The sequence below is a fragment of the Camelus bactrianus genome, chromosome 25 (assembly GCF_048773025.1).
Source record: "Camelus bactrianus isolate YW-2024 breed Bactrian camel chromosome 25, ASM4877302v1, whole genome shotgun sequence".
NCBI lineage: Eukaryota > Metazoa > Chordata > Mammalia > Artiodactyla > Camelidae > Camelus > Camelus bactrianus.
In genome coordinates, this window is record NC_133563.1 from 25,874,186 (window position 1) to 25,891,403 (window position 17,218).

At 42.9% G+C, this 17,218-nt stretch overlaps 1 protein-coding gene across 2 annotated transcripts in view; it reads left to right on the forward strand.

The window, feature by feature from the left end:
- The window catches only part of FER1L6 (fer-1 like family member 6), a 101,898-nt gene that overhangs the window by 69,375 nt on the left and 15,305 nt on the right, over positions 1-17,218 (forward strand). For both annotated transcript variants that reach the window (XR_012502250.1, XM_074353023.1), the window contains exons 27-35: positions 163-285; positions 1,628-1,667; positions 2,880-2,992; positions 4,007-4,138; positions 5,050-5,175; positions 8,537-8,664; positions 12,271-12,441; positions 14,886-15,046; positions 16,919-17,061. Coding sequence is in view for 1 of the 2 variants with exons in the window: in XM_074353023.1 (XP_074209124.1) it covers positions 163-285; positions 1,628-1,667; positions 2,880-2,992; positions 4,007-4,138; positions 5,050-5,175; positions 8,537-8,664; positions 12,271-12,441; positions 14,886-15,046; positions 16,919-17,061 (1,137 nt within the window). In the remaining variant the exon portion in view is untranslated. The remainder of the gene's footprint in view (positions 1-162; positions 286-1,627; positions 1,668-2,879; positions 2,993-4,006; positions 4,139-5,049; positions 5,176-8,536; positions 8,665-12,270; positions 12,442-14,885; positions 15,047-16,918; positions 17,062-17,218) is intronic.

The following is a 17,218-nucleotide window of genomic DNA, read 5'->3' on the forward strand; positions in this document are numbered from 1 at the left end:
TATTTATTGAAGGGGCAGAGAGAGCCGCAACCACAGAACCTGTTGACGCCTCCGCCACCTCCCACGGGCTCCCCACGTGCTCTCTGCCTTAGTAAGCCGGTCAGGCACCGGCATGCGGATCCTTGAGACCTAACTAATAGTCCATCCCTCATCCCTCTCCAGGATGCCAGGATGCCTTCGCGGAGGTCTACTAAAAGGAAAAAGAGGACCATCGCAGATGAGTCTGCCGAGAACGTCATTGACTGGTGGTCTAAATACTACGCCTCCCTGGAGAAAGCACAGAAGGTAGAGGCTGCCCCGGCCGTGACAGTCAAGGGACTCAATAGGAACCCAACATCCTTTACCACCCCCCACCCCACTTTATCCTCTTTTTAAAATTCCACCATAGGTAGACCCTACACAGGTGTGGTTCTGTTAACTGCAGAAGGGTACAAAGCCTGGAAGGACCAGGAATCCACAACTATAGTATCCTTCCTGTCTGGCTGGGGCTGGCCCTAGGACACAGGCTCTGTTGTAAATGCTGAAAGGATGTGCTCTCTGTCATTGGCATCTAGAGAATCTGCCCAGCAATCAGTATGAGAGTGGTCCAGCCAGGTGAAATAGGTCTCTGGACAGGTGGGCATCAGCGATGGGGACCTCAGGTTCACCCAGAGATACCGAGGTCAAAGGGCTCCAGGTCTCCAGCAGAATTCTAAGTTCATATGGGAAACTATCAAAGTAAAGGCAGAGGTCCTGGCCTTAGTAAATGGGAATCATCAGCAGGTTGCCAGAGCAGGCCCTTGGGTACATGGAACAAGGAAGCTGGAGAACCAGGGGGAGTAGTTCTGGAGATTCAGGCAAAAACTCAGTGTCTGCATTTGGGGTTTTTTTTTGGAGGGGGTGTAATTAAGTTTATTGTTTACTTTTTTAATGGGCGTACTAGGGATTGAACCCACAACCTCATGCATGGTAGACATGCATTCTGCCACTGAGCTGTACCCTCCCCCCTGAATCTGGTAAGACTCCTCCTCCATGAGTGAAAACGGAAAGGAAAATTATTCAGATGTTATCATCATATTGAATTGACTAGAAAGTCTCCTGATACTTTATTTGGAAAGACTGCATTTCCTTCATCTAGGACTATCCATGAATATTGACATATAGTTAAATAAACAAACCGACTGTTAGTCTCTGCCTCCAAACTCCCTCCTTTTGTTATCATGGACACTAGCCCTTTCCCCTTTCATGGCTAGCTTCCCCAATCCCGGAATAAACCCAACAATCCAACATGCCAGCAGGGAAAACTCACAGTTGCTGATTGGGGTGATGCTCCAGGAACGTGGGAGAATAGAGGGTGAGTGGTTGCTCCCCCCATGACTGAGAGGAGGCCGCACATTGAGGACAAGGACAGCTTGGTGGCAGTTGGATGTGTGGGTGCCTCTTCTCTAGGGCAGGGCATCTCGCTGCATGCATGTCCCGAGTCTATGGTGAGGCTTCCTTTGGGGGCTCCTGAGACCTGTTTGCATATTTTTTTTAATGGCATCTCTGAGAATGCAGTGGGCAGAGAGCACTGAGTTAGAACTGTTAGTCAGGATTAGTGAATGAGGCATGACAGTGTCAGTCATCTTGTCTCCCTCTTTTCTTAAAGGAAAAAGAGAACAACTCCAAGGAGAAAAAAGGAAACACAGGTAAGTGGCTATTCTGGGGACATGTGAACACAACATAAGGCCATTTGAGTCAGAAAATGATAAAATGGAAGCCACGAGAGCAACACTGAGCCCAGCACCCTTATTTCCCAGGTGAGGAAACAGTCTCAGAAAGGTGGCAACACTTTAAAAAGGTCATGTAGCTGATTTGAGCTGGACGGGGACCAGGTCCCAGGTCTCCTGAGTCCGGTTCAGGGCTGAAATCCACCCTTTGGCTCAAGTCCCCACATTGATGTTCCTAAAGCAGCAACAGCAGAGTGAAAATAGAAGTGAGCTGGGATCGCAGGCCAAAACCAGCATGATGAACTTTAATAGAGGTGACCTGGATTTAGGTTCCAAAACTCAGTTGACAAGGATTGAGTAGATCTGGTTTGGCAGAAGCTCCAATGAAAGAGGCCTGGGGTTTGAAATGACCACAAGCTCCATGTGAGCCAATGGTAGGTCTTGGCCTAAAACCAGCAGTAACACCAAGTGCTACTGCAGGTGACAATGAGACAGGTGGGACGCCCCCAGCCATGCTCAGCTCCACAGGCCACTCCTCATTAGCACATTTAATTCTCAGACCAACCCCATGACGGTAGCAATAGAATCTTGATTTGCAGGTAATAAAACAGAAGTACAAAAGAGGTTGAGTAACTTGCCCAAGTATATACAGTTAGAAAAGAGCAGAGCTAGAAGTCTGTCTCAGGTGGCTTTTCCCCCCAAGCCTGCTCATAAAAAATTAACTATTAAGCTCTCTAAACTACCTTTGTGACTTTGTGTAAGACCCTCGACCGTGTTTGAGCCTGAGGTTGCTGAACTGGAGGATTCTCAAGTTCCTAAGCAGATCTGAGAGAGACTAAAGCTTTGGATTCAATCCATTCTGGGTCTGTTCTTTGCCAGCTGAGTGACTAGGCACATTCCTTACCCTCTCTGTGTCTAGCTGAGTGAATTCCCACAGGTGGCAGGGAAGGCGGCACTTTGCCGGCCCCGGGGCATCCGCTGACATTACATTGCTGTGTGAGTGGCAACTTCTCCTGCAGTGCACGGTCTGCAAGTCTCTGTGTAGAAATCTTATAGTTAAATGTTACTATTTGTTTTTAAAGAGCAGGATTATGACACACGCCAGAGTAAAGGGAAGGAGGGAGCTTAACTTTGTCTTGTCTCATCTCAACAGCCATGAGAAATCTAACAATTTCCACTGAATATCCACAGAGGCAAAACCAGATGAGGTAGTGGTAAATATAGACGGCCCGAAGAAGAAGAAAGACAAAATACTCAAGAAGAAACCCAAAGAAGATGAAATCCCCAACCTGGCGGTCTTGCAGGTGTGTGGACACAGCCATCTTGGCCAAAGATGGGGGCTGAAATTCAGAAGGGGGAATTCTTTGAGTGCTTCAGTCAACACCAGTAATGCCTTTGAGCTTACTTGGTCTTTGTTATAATCACTGATGCAGAGAAACAAATTTAACAAGCATGTCAGCCAAGATAATGGAGCTTGCTAATTTTCCATTTTGTACATTCTCATATTGAGAAGGGGCTTAACTTACATTGGTTAACCCAGTTCCAGCAAGGTAATTTACAGTGTGTGAGTTCCCCTGGGCTCACCTCTTGGAGCTTGACCTCGTCATGCAGATGTGTACGCACTTGAAATTGCAGCAACTCTTACTAAAGTCCGCTCCGTCAGACCAATCCTTACATTAGCCAGAGGCTATTAGCTAGAGGCATGTAATGGATATGAAAATTGGGAATGTGAAAATTATGTACCTAGATAATGACTTCAGGTAAGTAAATTTTGATGGGAAATTTGAATAAGTTATTTCACTATATTACCAAACCAAAAACTCAATTCAGTTTTGCATTTCTAATGTGTATATGGAATTTCCTGCTTGGAAAATTCACGCCTACATGCATCATAATAAAAACAAGTATTCTATCGCTTTATACATGTTAAGAATTAAATATTTAATGGACATTTATTAATTTGAATGTCCTCAAAACATTGTAGTCTATATCCAACAGTGAATGACATCTTAACTAGCTATAAAAAGTTTGTCACATTTATACTTCTATACTATATTTAAATTTTTTTTTGGTTTAGCTACACTTCTTGGAATTTCAAAGTTTGTCAGAAACATCTGAAATTTCAGAGTGGTAGTTCTAGCAATCATATTACTTACTTTGCTAAAGATAAATTAATAGATTTTTAGTGTTTTTTTTTTAATTTAAGATTTTTCTAAGGGGTGTATATGAAGGCTGGTTTGGAGAATCTTGGCATTTCTCATTAAATCGATCCCAGGCCTTCCTTCCTCTGAGCATACTCTTCTCTCTTCTTCTTGAAGATATATGATGGGGATCTTGAGAGTGAATTCAACAATTTTGAAGACTGGGTGAAAACTTTTGAGCTGCTCAGAGGCAAATCTATGGAAGATGATCATGGCCTTGATGGAGACCGAGTCATAGGAAAGTTTAAGGCAAGTCCCAAACCCTTTCATTTGGCTCTCCTGTCCATAAATGTCAGATATGACTCAGTTCTGTTGGATTGTGGTGTGGGATGCATGCAAGGAGAATCCTTAATCTTTATGTGAGACTTTCTCTAGAACCCCATCAGACCTAGCCCCAGTCTTTTGAGATATTTGATTTGTGGTCAGTGAGGTGGGTTGGAGCTCAGTCTGTGGAATATAAGGAGCCGGAGTCATTCCCTAAAAGAATCACTGAATTTTGCTTTGCTTTCCCCACCCCTCACCTACCAAATGTATGATTTATGCAAACCTACCAGTTGAATTATTCAGCTAGTCGAACAACGCAAACGCTTCGCCTGGTACGCTTACAGCGTCAGCGTCACAACGCTGTGGCTGACGCCTACTATGAGCCTGCTGCATGCCCAGGCCCTTTATATGCAAGTGATGGTGTCGGAAGTAGCGTGGGCATTGCAGTCGACCAATCTGGATTTAAGTTCTTGTCCTGATACGAATTAGCTTTGTGATCTTGAACAGTACTTGACCTCCCTGAGCCTTGGTTGCAGCATCTGAAAATAGAAATCCTGCAGTCGGGGTTGAATGAGATGACGGGAGAGAGCACTAGCTCAGTGCCCCACATGCACAAGGCACTCGGGGCCCCACCTGATGCCCGTATTCACTTTCCTCACATAACAGCCCTGTGAGGAGGGTGCTGCTGTACAACACTGATTCACGGGTGGACCACAAAGAGGCTCAGATGCAGGCGGGTTACCTGACCTGCCTGAGGACACCAGGGGCAAGGCCGGCGCCACCCCGGGTCCTGTTGGGCCCTGGGCTGTGCTTATTTTCCCAGCGCTACGCCCTCTCTGGTTTTTGGTGGGGCATCAGACTGTCTTGTTTCAAAGGGCAGTGCCTTGTGGTTCCAGGGCTCCTTCTGCATCTACAGAAGCCCTGAGGATCCCAGCCTTGAGGACAGCAGGCAGCTGAGGATCCAGCAAGGGATTCCACCCAACCACCCCATCACAGTCCTGATCAGGGTGTACATCGTGGCGGTGAGTCATCCTGGTTTACTCTGAGGGGCTGTCTTAGTCTTCTCGGGCTGCTGTGACAAAATACTCCAGGCTGGGTGTTGGAAACAACAGTCATCTCCAGTTCTGGAGGCTGGAAGTCCATGATCAGGGTACCGTCTGAATCGGTTTCTGGTGAGACTTTTCGCCGTGGCTTGTAGATGGTCACCTTCTTGCTGTGTAATGTGGCCTTTCCTCTGTGTGTACACACACACGCAGAGAGAGAAAGAGAGGTAAAGAAGAACACACAGACACACACACACACACACACACAGAGGGAGGAGGTTTGGTGTCTCTTTCTCTTCTTATAAGACCACCAGTTCTACCAAATTAGGACACCACCATTATGACCTCATTTAACCTTAATCAGCTCCCTAAAGGCCCCATCCCCAAATACATTTGCATTGGGAGTTAGGGCTTGGACATAGGAATTTTGAGAAGACACAATTCAGTCCATATTACAGGGGATTTGAAGTTTGATTGGTAACATGGACATTTGCTGGCTTTTCACTCAGGGAAAATATTTCCCAGGCTGATAGGATTGCTCTGTGTAGCTTTATTTACTCTCTATGGTTGCCTATGGTTGCCTGATAGCTGGGCAGGAAACCAAAAAGGACTGAAGCAGGAAGCTCACAGGCAGGACAGTTAGAGGGAAGAGCCAGGGCAGAACAGGGCAGCGCTCCCCGTGGCTGCGCCTCTGCTCTGTTGCAGTCAGAAATTTCATTTCCAAACTATTTCCAAGAAGAATATTATTTGCCCCAGGCTTCCTCCTTTCTGATAACGAGAGTGCTAAACTTTAATTGTGAAACTTTTGGGCGTGATTGCCAGGAAGCCAGGGGCCAAATCAGATGCTCAGTCAAAGCAACTGTGTGCTAGACCTTAATGGTTCCTGTATTTGTCTTGACCTCTGGACCTTGGAGCTGATTTTCATAATCTTACTCGATTGCAGTCCTATTTCATATTAACTCTTTGCTTACATTTTTAGCAACATAAGTGAAACATAAAACAAAGATGAATTGTTCCCTAACGCTAAGGGAGAACTAAACATTCCCTCTCCATCACGCAGTTCTGTTTTCTTCGTTTTGAGCAGCAGTGTCATCACTGCCAGGACCACCAGGTGCCAGGCATATTCTAAACACTAGGGATATTGTGATGGGGAAAAAAAATACAGTCCCTGCCCTCAAGGTAGTCACAATCTAGTTGGAAAGATGAGAAGTACTTGTAAGCATCATGGACAATACCGGGCAAAACCCCCTATGGGATAATTTAGAATAACCTAGCATAACTTTCTCAAAGTTTTGTTCAGGAGGTAACCATGTCTTGGGGGAGATAATTAATACGCATTCCTATGGAAGTGGACCATATGTTCAAAGCAGTCTGAGAAACTGTGCACATAATAATTTATTTCCCTTCTCTACCCCCTGAGATTTATGAAGCTCATTAGCACATACAAGGCTCTGAGAATTCCAGAAGCAAAGAAACCCTATTTAACTGTTAAATCCTTAGCAGCATTTTCAAAACTTACTGCCCACACCTATTTTTCCTCCCTACAGAAAACCTGCGGAACTCAGGTTCTATGGGACATAGATTGAGGGACCAAGAAATAGAGTATGAATAGTAGGAAGGAGAGGGAGACATTTGTTGGACTACAGAGATTGGAGAAGAATTATGATTTATTTATTCATTTAGCAAATACCTACAGCACATCTCTCTTATGTCTGGTACCCTTTAGACAAACTCGAGGAGCACAGATCAGTTTCCTGCTCAGGAAAGAATGTGAAGGAGGGTGGGCTTGGGCTGGAACTTGAGGACAGGCAGGTCTTGAACAAATGAAGAGTCAGAAGCTGGCCACCCTGGGATGCAGGGAGTAGGATAAACTGTGGACACTGTTTTCCATTGATATTTCTAGCAATGGCGATTATGTGTGGTTTGCTCTCTCACACTAAGATTTAATTAACTAAATGATAAGTTAATCTGAATATCTTTTAATTTAATAAAACACCAAAGAAGTAAAAAAAAAAAAAAACTACTACTTAAAAGTTACATAGAGGAAGAAATCAGATCCCGCTACCTCTGCAACCCCCTCCCCAGAAATAACTTACTTCCCTTATTCGTATACATGCTTCTTACACAAACACATCTCTGTCTCTTGTCTACAGCTACATCCAGCTATTTATTTAATGGGGCCCTGCTTCGGGCATTATGTATTGACCTTCTATGTTCTTTTTTTTTACTTAGTAATGTACTTGGACATTTTTCTAAATCAGTACGTATAGGTCTTTCTCATTCTTTTTCATAGCCACCTAGTGTTCTCTTGAATTACCATAGTATCCATGTATTCATTCATTCAACAAATATTGGGAAGACTCTAGCGTAAGTCCTGGAGATAATATAATAAACAAGACAGACAGTACCCTTGCTTTTATGGAGAGTATAACTTAGTTGGGGGTGGTGTGGAGATTAGGAGGGTATAAACATAAACAGCAGACAGACAAATAAACAAGACATGTTCACAATAACTGCTTTGTAAAGAATTAAAATTGGGTGATGTGACAAGAGCAAATGCAGGAAGGGGCTATGTTGGATTGACTTTCTTCTTAAGTAATTGACATACAGGATGTTGACCATTTTTAGCTGTTAAACAATGCTCTAATGAACATCCTGGAAGACAGAGCTTTGTGTGCTTATGCCGTTCTGTCTGTAGGATAGAGTCCTAAAATGGGATTATTTCCTACTCGGCTCTCATCTCTGCAGTTTCTCCATCTTTCCTGTATCATTCCCCACATGCTCCCTACCCTGGTCCTCCCGGTGGGTTTAAGGCCCCACTTATCTAGGACCAGGCTTCACTCTGAGAAACAGATCATCACTCAGCTGACTAAGGCTAAATGCAAGACTGACAGGGTCATGGATTCAGAGCCCATTAGTTCTGGGAGAAGCTTTTAGATCCATCCCGTAATTTTACAGATAAATCTCAGGAAGATGACATGTTTTGCCCAGGATCACGCGACTATTTAGAAGTAGAACCTTAATTCAAATTCACGCCTCTGCCTCTTGGTCCAGCAGATTCCTCATTACTCTGTGCCAAGCATGACTTTCCACTGGGGAGATGACTTCAGAGGAAGTAGAACTTGGGCAAAGCTGATCACTTTTCACAGCAGAATGAAGAGGTTAAAACAGTGGCTCATCTAGGGAGCATCTAAAGATCCCCTAGTCCAGGGCCAATTAAATCAGAGTAGCTGGGGATAGAACTCAGGCATCAGTAGCTTTTAAAACTCCCAGGTAACCCCAGTGTGCAGCCAGTGTTGAGAACCACTGGACTGAAGGAATTTTTTTCTCTCCTCTCCAGGCATTTAACCTTAGTCCAGCTGATCCAGATGGCAAATCGGATCCCTACATCGTGGTCAAGCTTGGCAAAACCGAAATAAAAGACCGGGACAAATACATCCCTAAACAATTGAACCCAGTATTTGGAAGGTCAGTGCCCATCTGGGTCTCATTGTATTATCCTGTCTCCATTTGTTCCTATGGTTTTTTTGTGGGTGGGAGGTTGATGTGGATACGTGTGTGGATCTCAGAAAATGGTGCAGGAGATCGAATGCTGACTTTTGCCCGTGATAACAGCCAGTCAACCATATAATCATGGAGAAGGGCTGAATTCTTTCCCTGGTCCCTTCGGCAACTTGGTGGTGTATGGTGATCTCCATGCCTATGGTTTTCCAGTAATGATTTCCCTAGATCGGAAATTTAAGAAGCACCTTGAATAGTCATCAGTTTCAGCCTCCTGCCTTGGCAAGAGTTCCTTTATACAAACACGGTAACTAAGGCCCAGAGAGGTTTAGAAAATTGTTCAAGTTCACACAGCTCATAAGTAGAAGGGAGGGGGCCGGATGTTTGGCCTTTGTCTCCTACCAAAGGGATTTTTCCATCACATGATTTTGCAGCTCACTTGAGGCGACCCCTGAAGTCACAAAGGGAACTGCATCCCACACCTGTGTTTTGTTTTCCTGCAAAGTATTTTACAATGCATTGCACTCATGTATATTTAGGTGAACCAGGCATTCTCCAATTCACAGTAACCCTACCACCTCCATTTTTCTTCTAAAAGAGTGTATCACACATTAGTGTTCCCTGCGTGGGTTTGTGCGCCTGACAGCTGTTAACCCTGGAATAAAGCAGACCTGGGTTTCACTCTGCCACATACAGGCTGAGTAACTTTATGCGGATGGCTTAACCTCTCTGATCCTAGTTTTCCTCATCTGCAAAGCAATAATAGTGACAGTTGACTTTCAAAGGCCTTTAGAAGATTAAATATGACAAGTACCTGGCCCATTGTCTATGATATCACGTCTTAGATACTCAAAACACATTACATTCCTTCCTCTCCCCCTTGACAATCATTTTAGCAACATATACATCTTATGTGTGTTTAATTTCTTTTTTTCTGGAGTAACAGGGAGCATGGGATGAAATCTCTATCCAGCTCATTTAAATTCATTTACACACTTGTGATTGCTTTGGACCCTCTGACATTTAATCGGCACCATTCTCTTTTGCCGTATTGCTTCAGAGGAAATAAGGCAATAAATGTCTTGCCTGTACGGATTAAAGAGAATGATTAAAACGACGTGCTGAGGAAACTTACCCTTGCTTCCCTGATCCGGAGATGACCTTTATCATTACCTGCCATTTATGTAACTAGCACTTCATTTTGCCAAGTGCTTTGTAGTCACTTTTTATGAGCTGCTCTCACCACAATGCTGTGAGTTAGGCTGGTTTTATAACCTCCGTTTATGGCTGTGGTAAACAAAAGAAGAGGGTGATGGAATATTCCCTCTGGTCGCTAGCATCGCAGAGTCTCTTCCAGAAGCCCTCCATGCTGGCAGCTTTGCTGGATGTGTATTTAATTGTTGCTGGCTCAATCTCGCAGTGTTCCAGCAGGGACAGCGGAAGGCTCTTGTGCCTGGCTGGGGTCTGGGGAATCTCTCTTTGCGACCTCAGCATAGGAGGATGTCACAGGCTCCCCCTTCCAGGTGCCCTGGCACCTGGTCTGCTTTACTTTTCTTCATAGCCTCTGACATGAATTGATGTGTTTCTGTTTATTGGCTGTCTCCCATCTCCCCACTAGAATGTAAGCTCCATTCAAGCAGGGACTTTGTCTAGTCTGTTCAGTGCTGCACCTTCAGCACCTAGGACAGAGTATGGCACAGAGAAGATGCTCATTAAGCATTTGTAGAATTGCAGATGGACAAACAACCCTTCAGTCAGGTTTCAGTGGGACTTCGCGGGACCCTGTCACTCTGCATCATCCTAAGGGGATACATGTCTGAAGACTTTGGTGGTTCCTCATTTTCTCATTAATCACAGTGCCTGGCACATGGTGGATGTGTCATAAATTGTCAGATGAACAAATGGTTCAACAAAAGAATGAATGAATGAACAAAGAAATAATGGGACATCTTTGCTCTGAAGCTTAGAGGTACTGAATGTTTCTACAAAGCTCAGTTTTTACCTGTTTCATGATGCCTTCTCTTTTCTCAAACCAACGTTGTATCTAGAGATCCTATCTCATTGACAACCACATTGGTATAAGCTTAGCTTTTCTCTGAGTGACCAGAAGTTTTTGGTAGTTTTTCTAAGGACAGCTCTAATGAAAATTCAGGACAGCACACAACTCAGGGAGATGGATCAGAGCAGTGGAGCCCCCTGCCCTCTATCATGGTTGCCAGGGGCAGTTAAGCACTTAATAAGTCCTTCCCTGGTGCAGCAGCGTGTTGATGGCCAAGCTCAGTGATAAGCAGCTGGGGGCTTGCTGGTGAGATGCCTCTAGAATATCAATTAGCTTCAAATCTAAATCTTGGAGCTCCAGGGAGTGAATACTATGTTTTCAGATGGAAGAAATGAATTTCTCCTCTGCAGAGCCATTTCCCTAGCCTGCTAGAGCTGCCTCAGTTAGGATCACTGGAGCTGGCCAGCACCCCTGCTGGTTATATGTGTTGTTGGATTCTGTTTGTTAATATTTTGTTGAGGATTTTTCCATCTATGTTCATCAGTGATATTGGATTATAGTTTTCTTTTTTGGTAATGTCTTTGTCTGGCTTTGGTATCAGGGTGATGGTGGCATCATAGAATGAGTTTGGGAGTGTTCTCTCCCCTTCAATCTTTTGGAAGAATTTGAGAAGGATCAGTATGAGCTCTTCTTTGTATGTTTGATAGAATTCCCCAGTGAAAGCCATCTGGTCCTGGACTTTTGTTTGCAGGGAGATTTTTTTTTAATTGCTGATTCTATTTCATTTCTAGTGATTAGTCTGTTCAGATTATCTATTTCTTCTTGATTTAGTTTTGGTGGACTGTATGTTACTAGAAACTTGTCCATTTCTTCTAGGTTGTCCAATTTATTGCCATTTAATTGTTCATAGTGTTCTCTTATTTTCTTTTTTTTTTTGTATTTCTGTGGTGTTGGTTGTGAATTCCAGTCTTATAATTCTGCACTCTTATGTTTTCCATCTTCAATAGGATTTTCATTTCAAATAAACCCAGCTGGTATTCCCTGATGAAGCAACAATGGAGGGGAAAGGGAATGGCAATTTATTGGGCACCAGTTAAATGCCTGGAAGTAAACTGTGTGCATTAAATAAACAATATCACATTTAACCACCGTGTTATTAATATAAAGAATATAGATTTATCCTCATTTACACATAAAGAAGCTGAGAGGGATTAAATAAGTTCCCCAAAGTTTTACAACCAGAAAGATGCTGATTCAAAAATGGAGATTGGAAACCAGTCCTGTCTGAGACCAAGTTCCAATGATTTTCTTCTTCATCTTGCTATGACCCTAGTTGAAGGTTGCAAGATGTGGCCCACGAAAGAGATGATTGGCTACGGGAAGTTGACATAAGAATTGGAAATTATTTGTATCTCAATGAAAAATTAAACCAGATAAATATCCATTAAGTATTAACTAGGTTGCTGATTGTTTACTGAGTTCGTATGAACTATAGGCAGGCAAAAAGTGAAACAGGGAGAAGTTTCCTTTATCTCCAAACGTTGATGCTCCTAAAGCCTCTGCTTGGATGGCAGGTCATTTGAGATCCAGGCCACGTTCCCAAAGGAGTCCCTGCTCTCTGTGCTGATCTACGACCATGACATGATCGGGACGGATGACCTCATTGGCGAGACCAGGATTGACCTGGAGAACCGCTTCTACAGCAAACACCGAGCCATCTGTGGCTTGCAGAATCAGTACGAGATGTAAGTCTTCCTCTGGTAGAGATGCTGTCGGTGTTCTGAGGATGCAGCCCATGCACTGGGAAGGCCAGTCAAGGCTCAGCTTTAATATCTCAGATGGGCTCCATGGCAGCAGGGCAGGTTTGGGGAAACTGCTCACTGCACTTGAGGGTATTTGGGATCGGGGAGGTGGTGTTGATTTGGATACCAGGGCAGGTTCTTCAAGAGTTAAAAGCTGGATTGTATTTGTTCACTCCATCAGCTGGGCCTGGTAGGCAGAGTTCCCAGTGGAGAATGATGCTACAAGAATAATTAATGTCACATAAATGCCAATATCCTAGTTAATTACAACTAACACTCATACAAAGCACTTTACATGGAGTATTTCATTTAATTCTCTCAAAACCCATTGAAGTGTTATCCCCATCTTACATGTGAGGGAGGAGCAGGTCCAACTGTCTCTCTGTTTATAAAGATTTTGAATTCTGCTTAATTTAAAAATGCAGATTACCAGCTTTATTTTTTTAAGTGCGATATATTTGATGCCTGAAAAAGAAAACCTCTTACAAATATCAACTAGGAAAATATAAAAACATCCATTAGATTTCCGTGGTGTAATTTTAGAAATATCTTTTCGGAATATTAAGTAATATAGATTCATTGTAGAAAATTTAGGAAATACAGAAAATACAAAATAATTCTCAAATTATTTTCCATAGAGATAACTGATGTAAAAAAATTCTGATATATTTCCTGTTAGTATTTTTTTGATGCTATTTTCTGCCAAAGTTGGACTCACAATATCCATGCAAGTTTGTAAGCTTCTTGTTGCATTTTTACCCCTGTATTATAAGTATTCTATCACACCATCAATTATTATTTTAATAGCTCTGTGGTGTTCCATTGTATGAAATTATTATAAAACGATATAACCAATTTGCCTTCCAGAGCTTTAGGGCATTTATATTTGTCTTCTTTATTCTGTTAGAAATATTGCTGCTGTAAGCATTACCATACAAAAGCCATCACAAACCCCTCTGATAATTCATTCAGTATTCATCCAGAGACATGGATTTATTCCATTAAAAGGAATAAATTCCATTAAAAGGAATGCACACTTTAAAGACTTTTAATACATATGTCCAAATGGTTCTCCAGAAGGATTGGACCAAATTAAACTTTCATTAACATAGTCTGAGCATTTATTTCCTCCATGGCATGATTTTCAATGAGTCTCTCCTGCTGGCCTGTTCTTCTTTGAGCCCAGAAAGCCAGATCAGTTTTGGGACCCTAGTGAACGTATAAGCCTCCTGAGGGTCTTTACATCATTCTCAGGTACCTGAGAGGGTACCATTCAGAGAACGATTAGCTGTGCTCACTCTGAAGTCAGGAAAGGAAGTCACCGGCAAATATGGGGCATCTTTTGTTCAGAAGAATTTCCTGACAGTGGAAATAACAGGGACCAGAATAGGTTAGTCAGGGAAGTTGTAACCTTTGTTCACTGAAGTTTTAAAAATAGACAAGAGCACCTGTTTCTGGGGAAGCCTATGTATATGGCTCTGAGCATGGCTTGGATGATCTTTTCAGAATCCTCATATCACTGGCCCAATGTAGCAAAACTGCTTTATGTTCTGATTTGTTTAAATACTTAAATTAGATTCTGATGAATCCGGTGTCCCAGGGAGCATTTCATTGCAAGTTAATAATTTTTAACCAAACAGCCAGTTTTTAAGGGAAGAAGGGTTTGGAAAGATTTAGAAACTCACCACCAATTAGAGAAATGGCACCTCAAGGCTTCCTGCCTGTGAGTAAAATCACATGAGTCTACCTATGATTTTTGGCAGAGGAGGAGAAAGGAAGAAAGAAGCAAAGAAACTGAAGGGATGAGTTAGGCTTTCCTGTTAGAATAAGTAGCTGTTCTGTTAGGGACAGAACAGAACAAAACAAAAACTACCTGCAGAGAAGTCCGTAGAGACAGAAAGCAGACTGGTGATTTCCAAAGGTTGTGTAGGGCGGGGGAATGAGGAGTTAGTGCTTTTTTTCTTTTGGGGTGATGAAAATGGGAACTAGATAGACGTGGTGGTTGCACGATAATGTGAATGTACCAAATGCCAGCAAAGTGGTCAGCTTTAAAATGGTCAATTTTGTTATGTGAATTTCACTTCAGTTTTGGTTTTTTTTTTAGGGTGCATTTCTTTAAAAAAAAAAAAAAAAAAAAAAAAAAAACTAAACCTACCTGCAAAGCAGGTCCTGCCTTTCTTACAAGCATACATATACAGAGGTTTTGACCAGAAAAGAGAAACCAAAAACAAAACAAAAATGAAAACACTAGCCCCAAGCATACAGAACGTCAAGTTAAACCTGAAGGAAAGCACACTCGCTCGTACTTAAGCAGCGCATTTATAGGGACCTCGGCTGTGGCTCCCGGGAGGTCAGGCCTCACCCTCTGCTCTTCCTCCACTTTTCAGAGAAGGATACAACGCCTGGAGGGACACGTCCAAGCCCACTGAAATCCTCACCAAGCTCTGCAAAGACAACAAGCTGGATGGGCCCTACTTTCGCCCTGGGAAAATACAGATAGGAAGCCAGGTCTTTTCTGGAAAAACGGTCTTCACTGAGGAGGACACTGGTAAGTCCCCATGACATATCCTGCTGATGTGGCTTTCTTCTGTAAAGCCTGCTTCTAGTGGTGGTGATGACTGGAGACAATGGTCATCTATGGTAAAAGTAATGCATGCTCATGGCAGAAAAAATGGAAGAGTAAGGAGGTGGATGAAATTACTCGTAGTCCCCCAGTGCAGAGATAAGCATGGTGCACGCTGCTGTATTTCTCTACAGTGTGTGGTGTGTGTGCACACACAATGTCATGTTTTTACATGGTTTAACATCTAGCATATAGTCTCATACTCTGCCTTTTCTCTTTCCAATAGATCATGACAATTCTCCTTTGTTCTTTGAAATGATCCTTGATAATATTCTATTTTATGGCTGTGACATTTATTCACATTGTGTCCAGATTTTGTAGTGACACTTACCACCACCGTGAACCTGCTTACACATATTTTTGCATATTTCTGATGCCTCTACACTACACGTCATGCAAGAAGAATTGTGTCAGAAGGTAGACAATATCTTAAAATGAATATTACATAAAATAACCAATTGGACACAGCCCAAATTACCCCCATAAGTGTTATACCAACAACTCTCCTATTTCAACACCAAGAAATAGATTTTTCATATAAGCAACATAGGAAGATCCCAGATAGGCTTTCCTAAATTTAGGATGAGGAAAAAAAGTCACCTTTACTTTAATGATACAGAACAATTCTTATACTGCCACCCCTGTCCATTTGATGCTCAAAAATTGCCTATACGTGGGGCAGTGCTTCTGATGCAATAAACCCCAGTTAAGTAAATGCTACAGGACGTTTTTAGACTATGTTGATCTCCCCACTTTGACACCAGGGTTTCTTTTTACCTTGTCCTTTTGGCCCCAAGAACCTCTTAGAGGTTCGTGCATGCAGGGTTGTTGACATTTAGATAGTGTATTAATGATATTGATGAATTTCTGTTGAGAAAAATACTTTATCACAATATACTCTGAAGCCAATTTAGTCCCTTGGTCAGTAGTCTACATTTCATGATTAAACAATCTATTTGCCCACCAAAAATCTAAAATTATGTTCGTCAAGATCAGTTCTTGACTGACGAAACTTTATGACAGAGATTTAGTTCACTGATTTCTTGTTGATCCATATCAACTAATACTGACCGTAATTATTGCTATTGGGAGATTTCTTTTGTGGACTTTTTTGAAAAACCAGGTTCAACTTTTCCTGTGTCAAATTAGGCCATTCTCAACTGTGTCAAGTAGGTTTTATTCTTTCAACAGCTTTTGTCTTGTTGGCGAGTACTATTTCTACTGATAGTTTTTTTTGTCATGAATTACTGCCTTTTGGGGGGAAGTGACAGATCAGAGAATCATTTCTGTGAGTGGGTGTTGGTAGGAGAGAAATCCCAAGCAATGATGAGAAGAGACAGAAGACACCCATGGGCACATATTGTGCCTGTTTTACCACGTTGCTTAGGGCCACCCTGGTCCCCCACGCCCTCTCTCACTGTGGTGCAAACAGTTTTATGTCTCCAGGACACATACTCTCTCTAGTCCCTTGAAGCCAAACTTGTGATTCATAGACTCTGAAGGGAGTCGCATACGTACACCAAGACCCTGACTGCTCTCCAGGTCTTCTTGTCGACCTATCTCATTTCCCACTCTCTCAACTTTCCACCTGTCTCCCCTTCCCACCATTCTACTCCCCACCTCCTTCCAGTCTCTCTTTGTCTTGTTTCTCTCTTACTGTCTATTCTCCCTCCCTGGTCCTTGCTATATTGAAATGAACCTTTAAGGGAGTGTTTAAAAACACACCTCACAGCCCATCACTGTCCCCTTACAGGAGCGCACATCTGACAAGTCTCTGTTTTTCTCTCTTCCATGCAGATGAGACGGTGGAGTCTTATGAGCACTTGGCCCTCAGGGTTTTACACTCATGGGAAGATATCCCGGAGGTTGGGTGTAGGCTGGTTCCTGAGCACATAGAAACTCGGCCACTCTACCACAAGGATAAGCCAGGAATGGAGCAGGTAGAGGCCAAAACAGTTCTGGTCCCAGTGGGAGTGTGCATCCTTGAGGAATGTGACTTCTCCTCTGAAAGTGGATCTTGTGCACCCCATAGCAATGGTTTTCAACCAGGGACAACCTTGCCCCTGCTACCCCGGACATTCAGCAGTGTCTGAAATA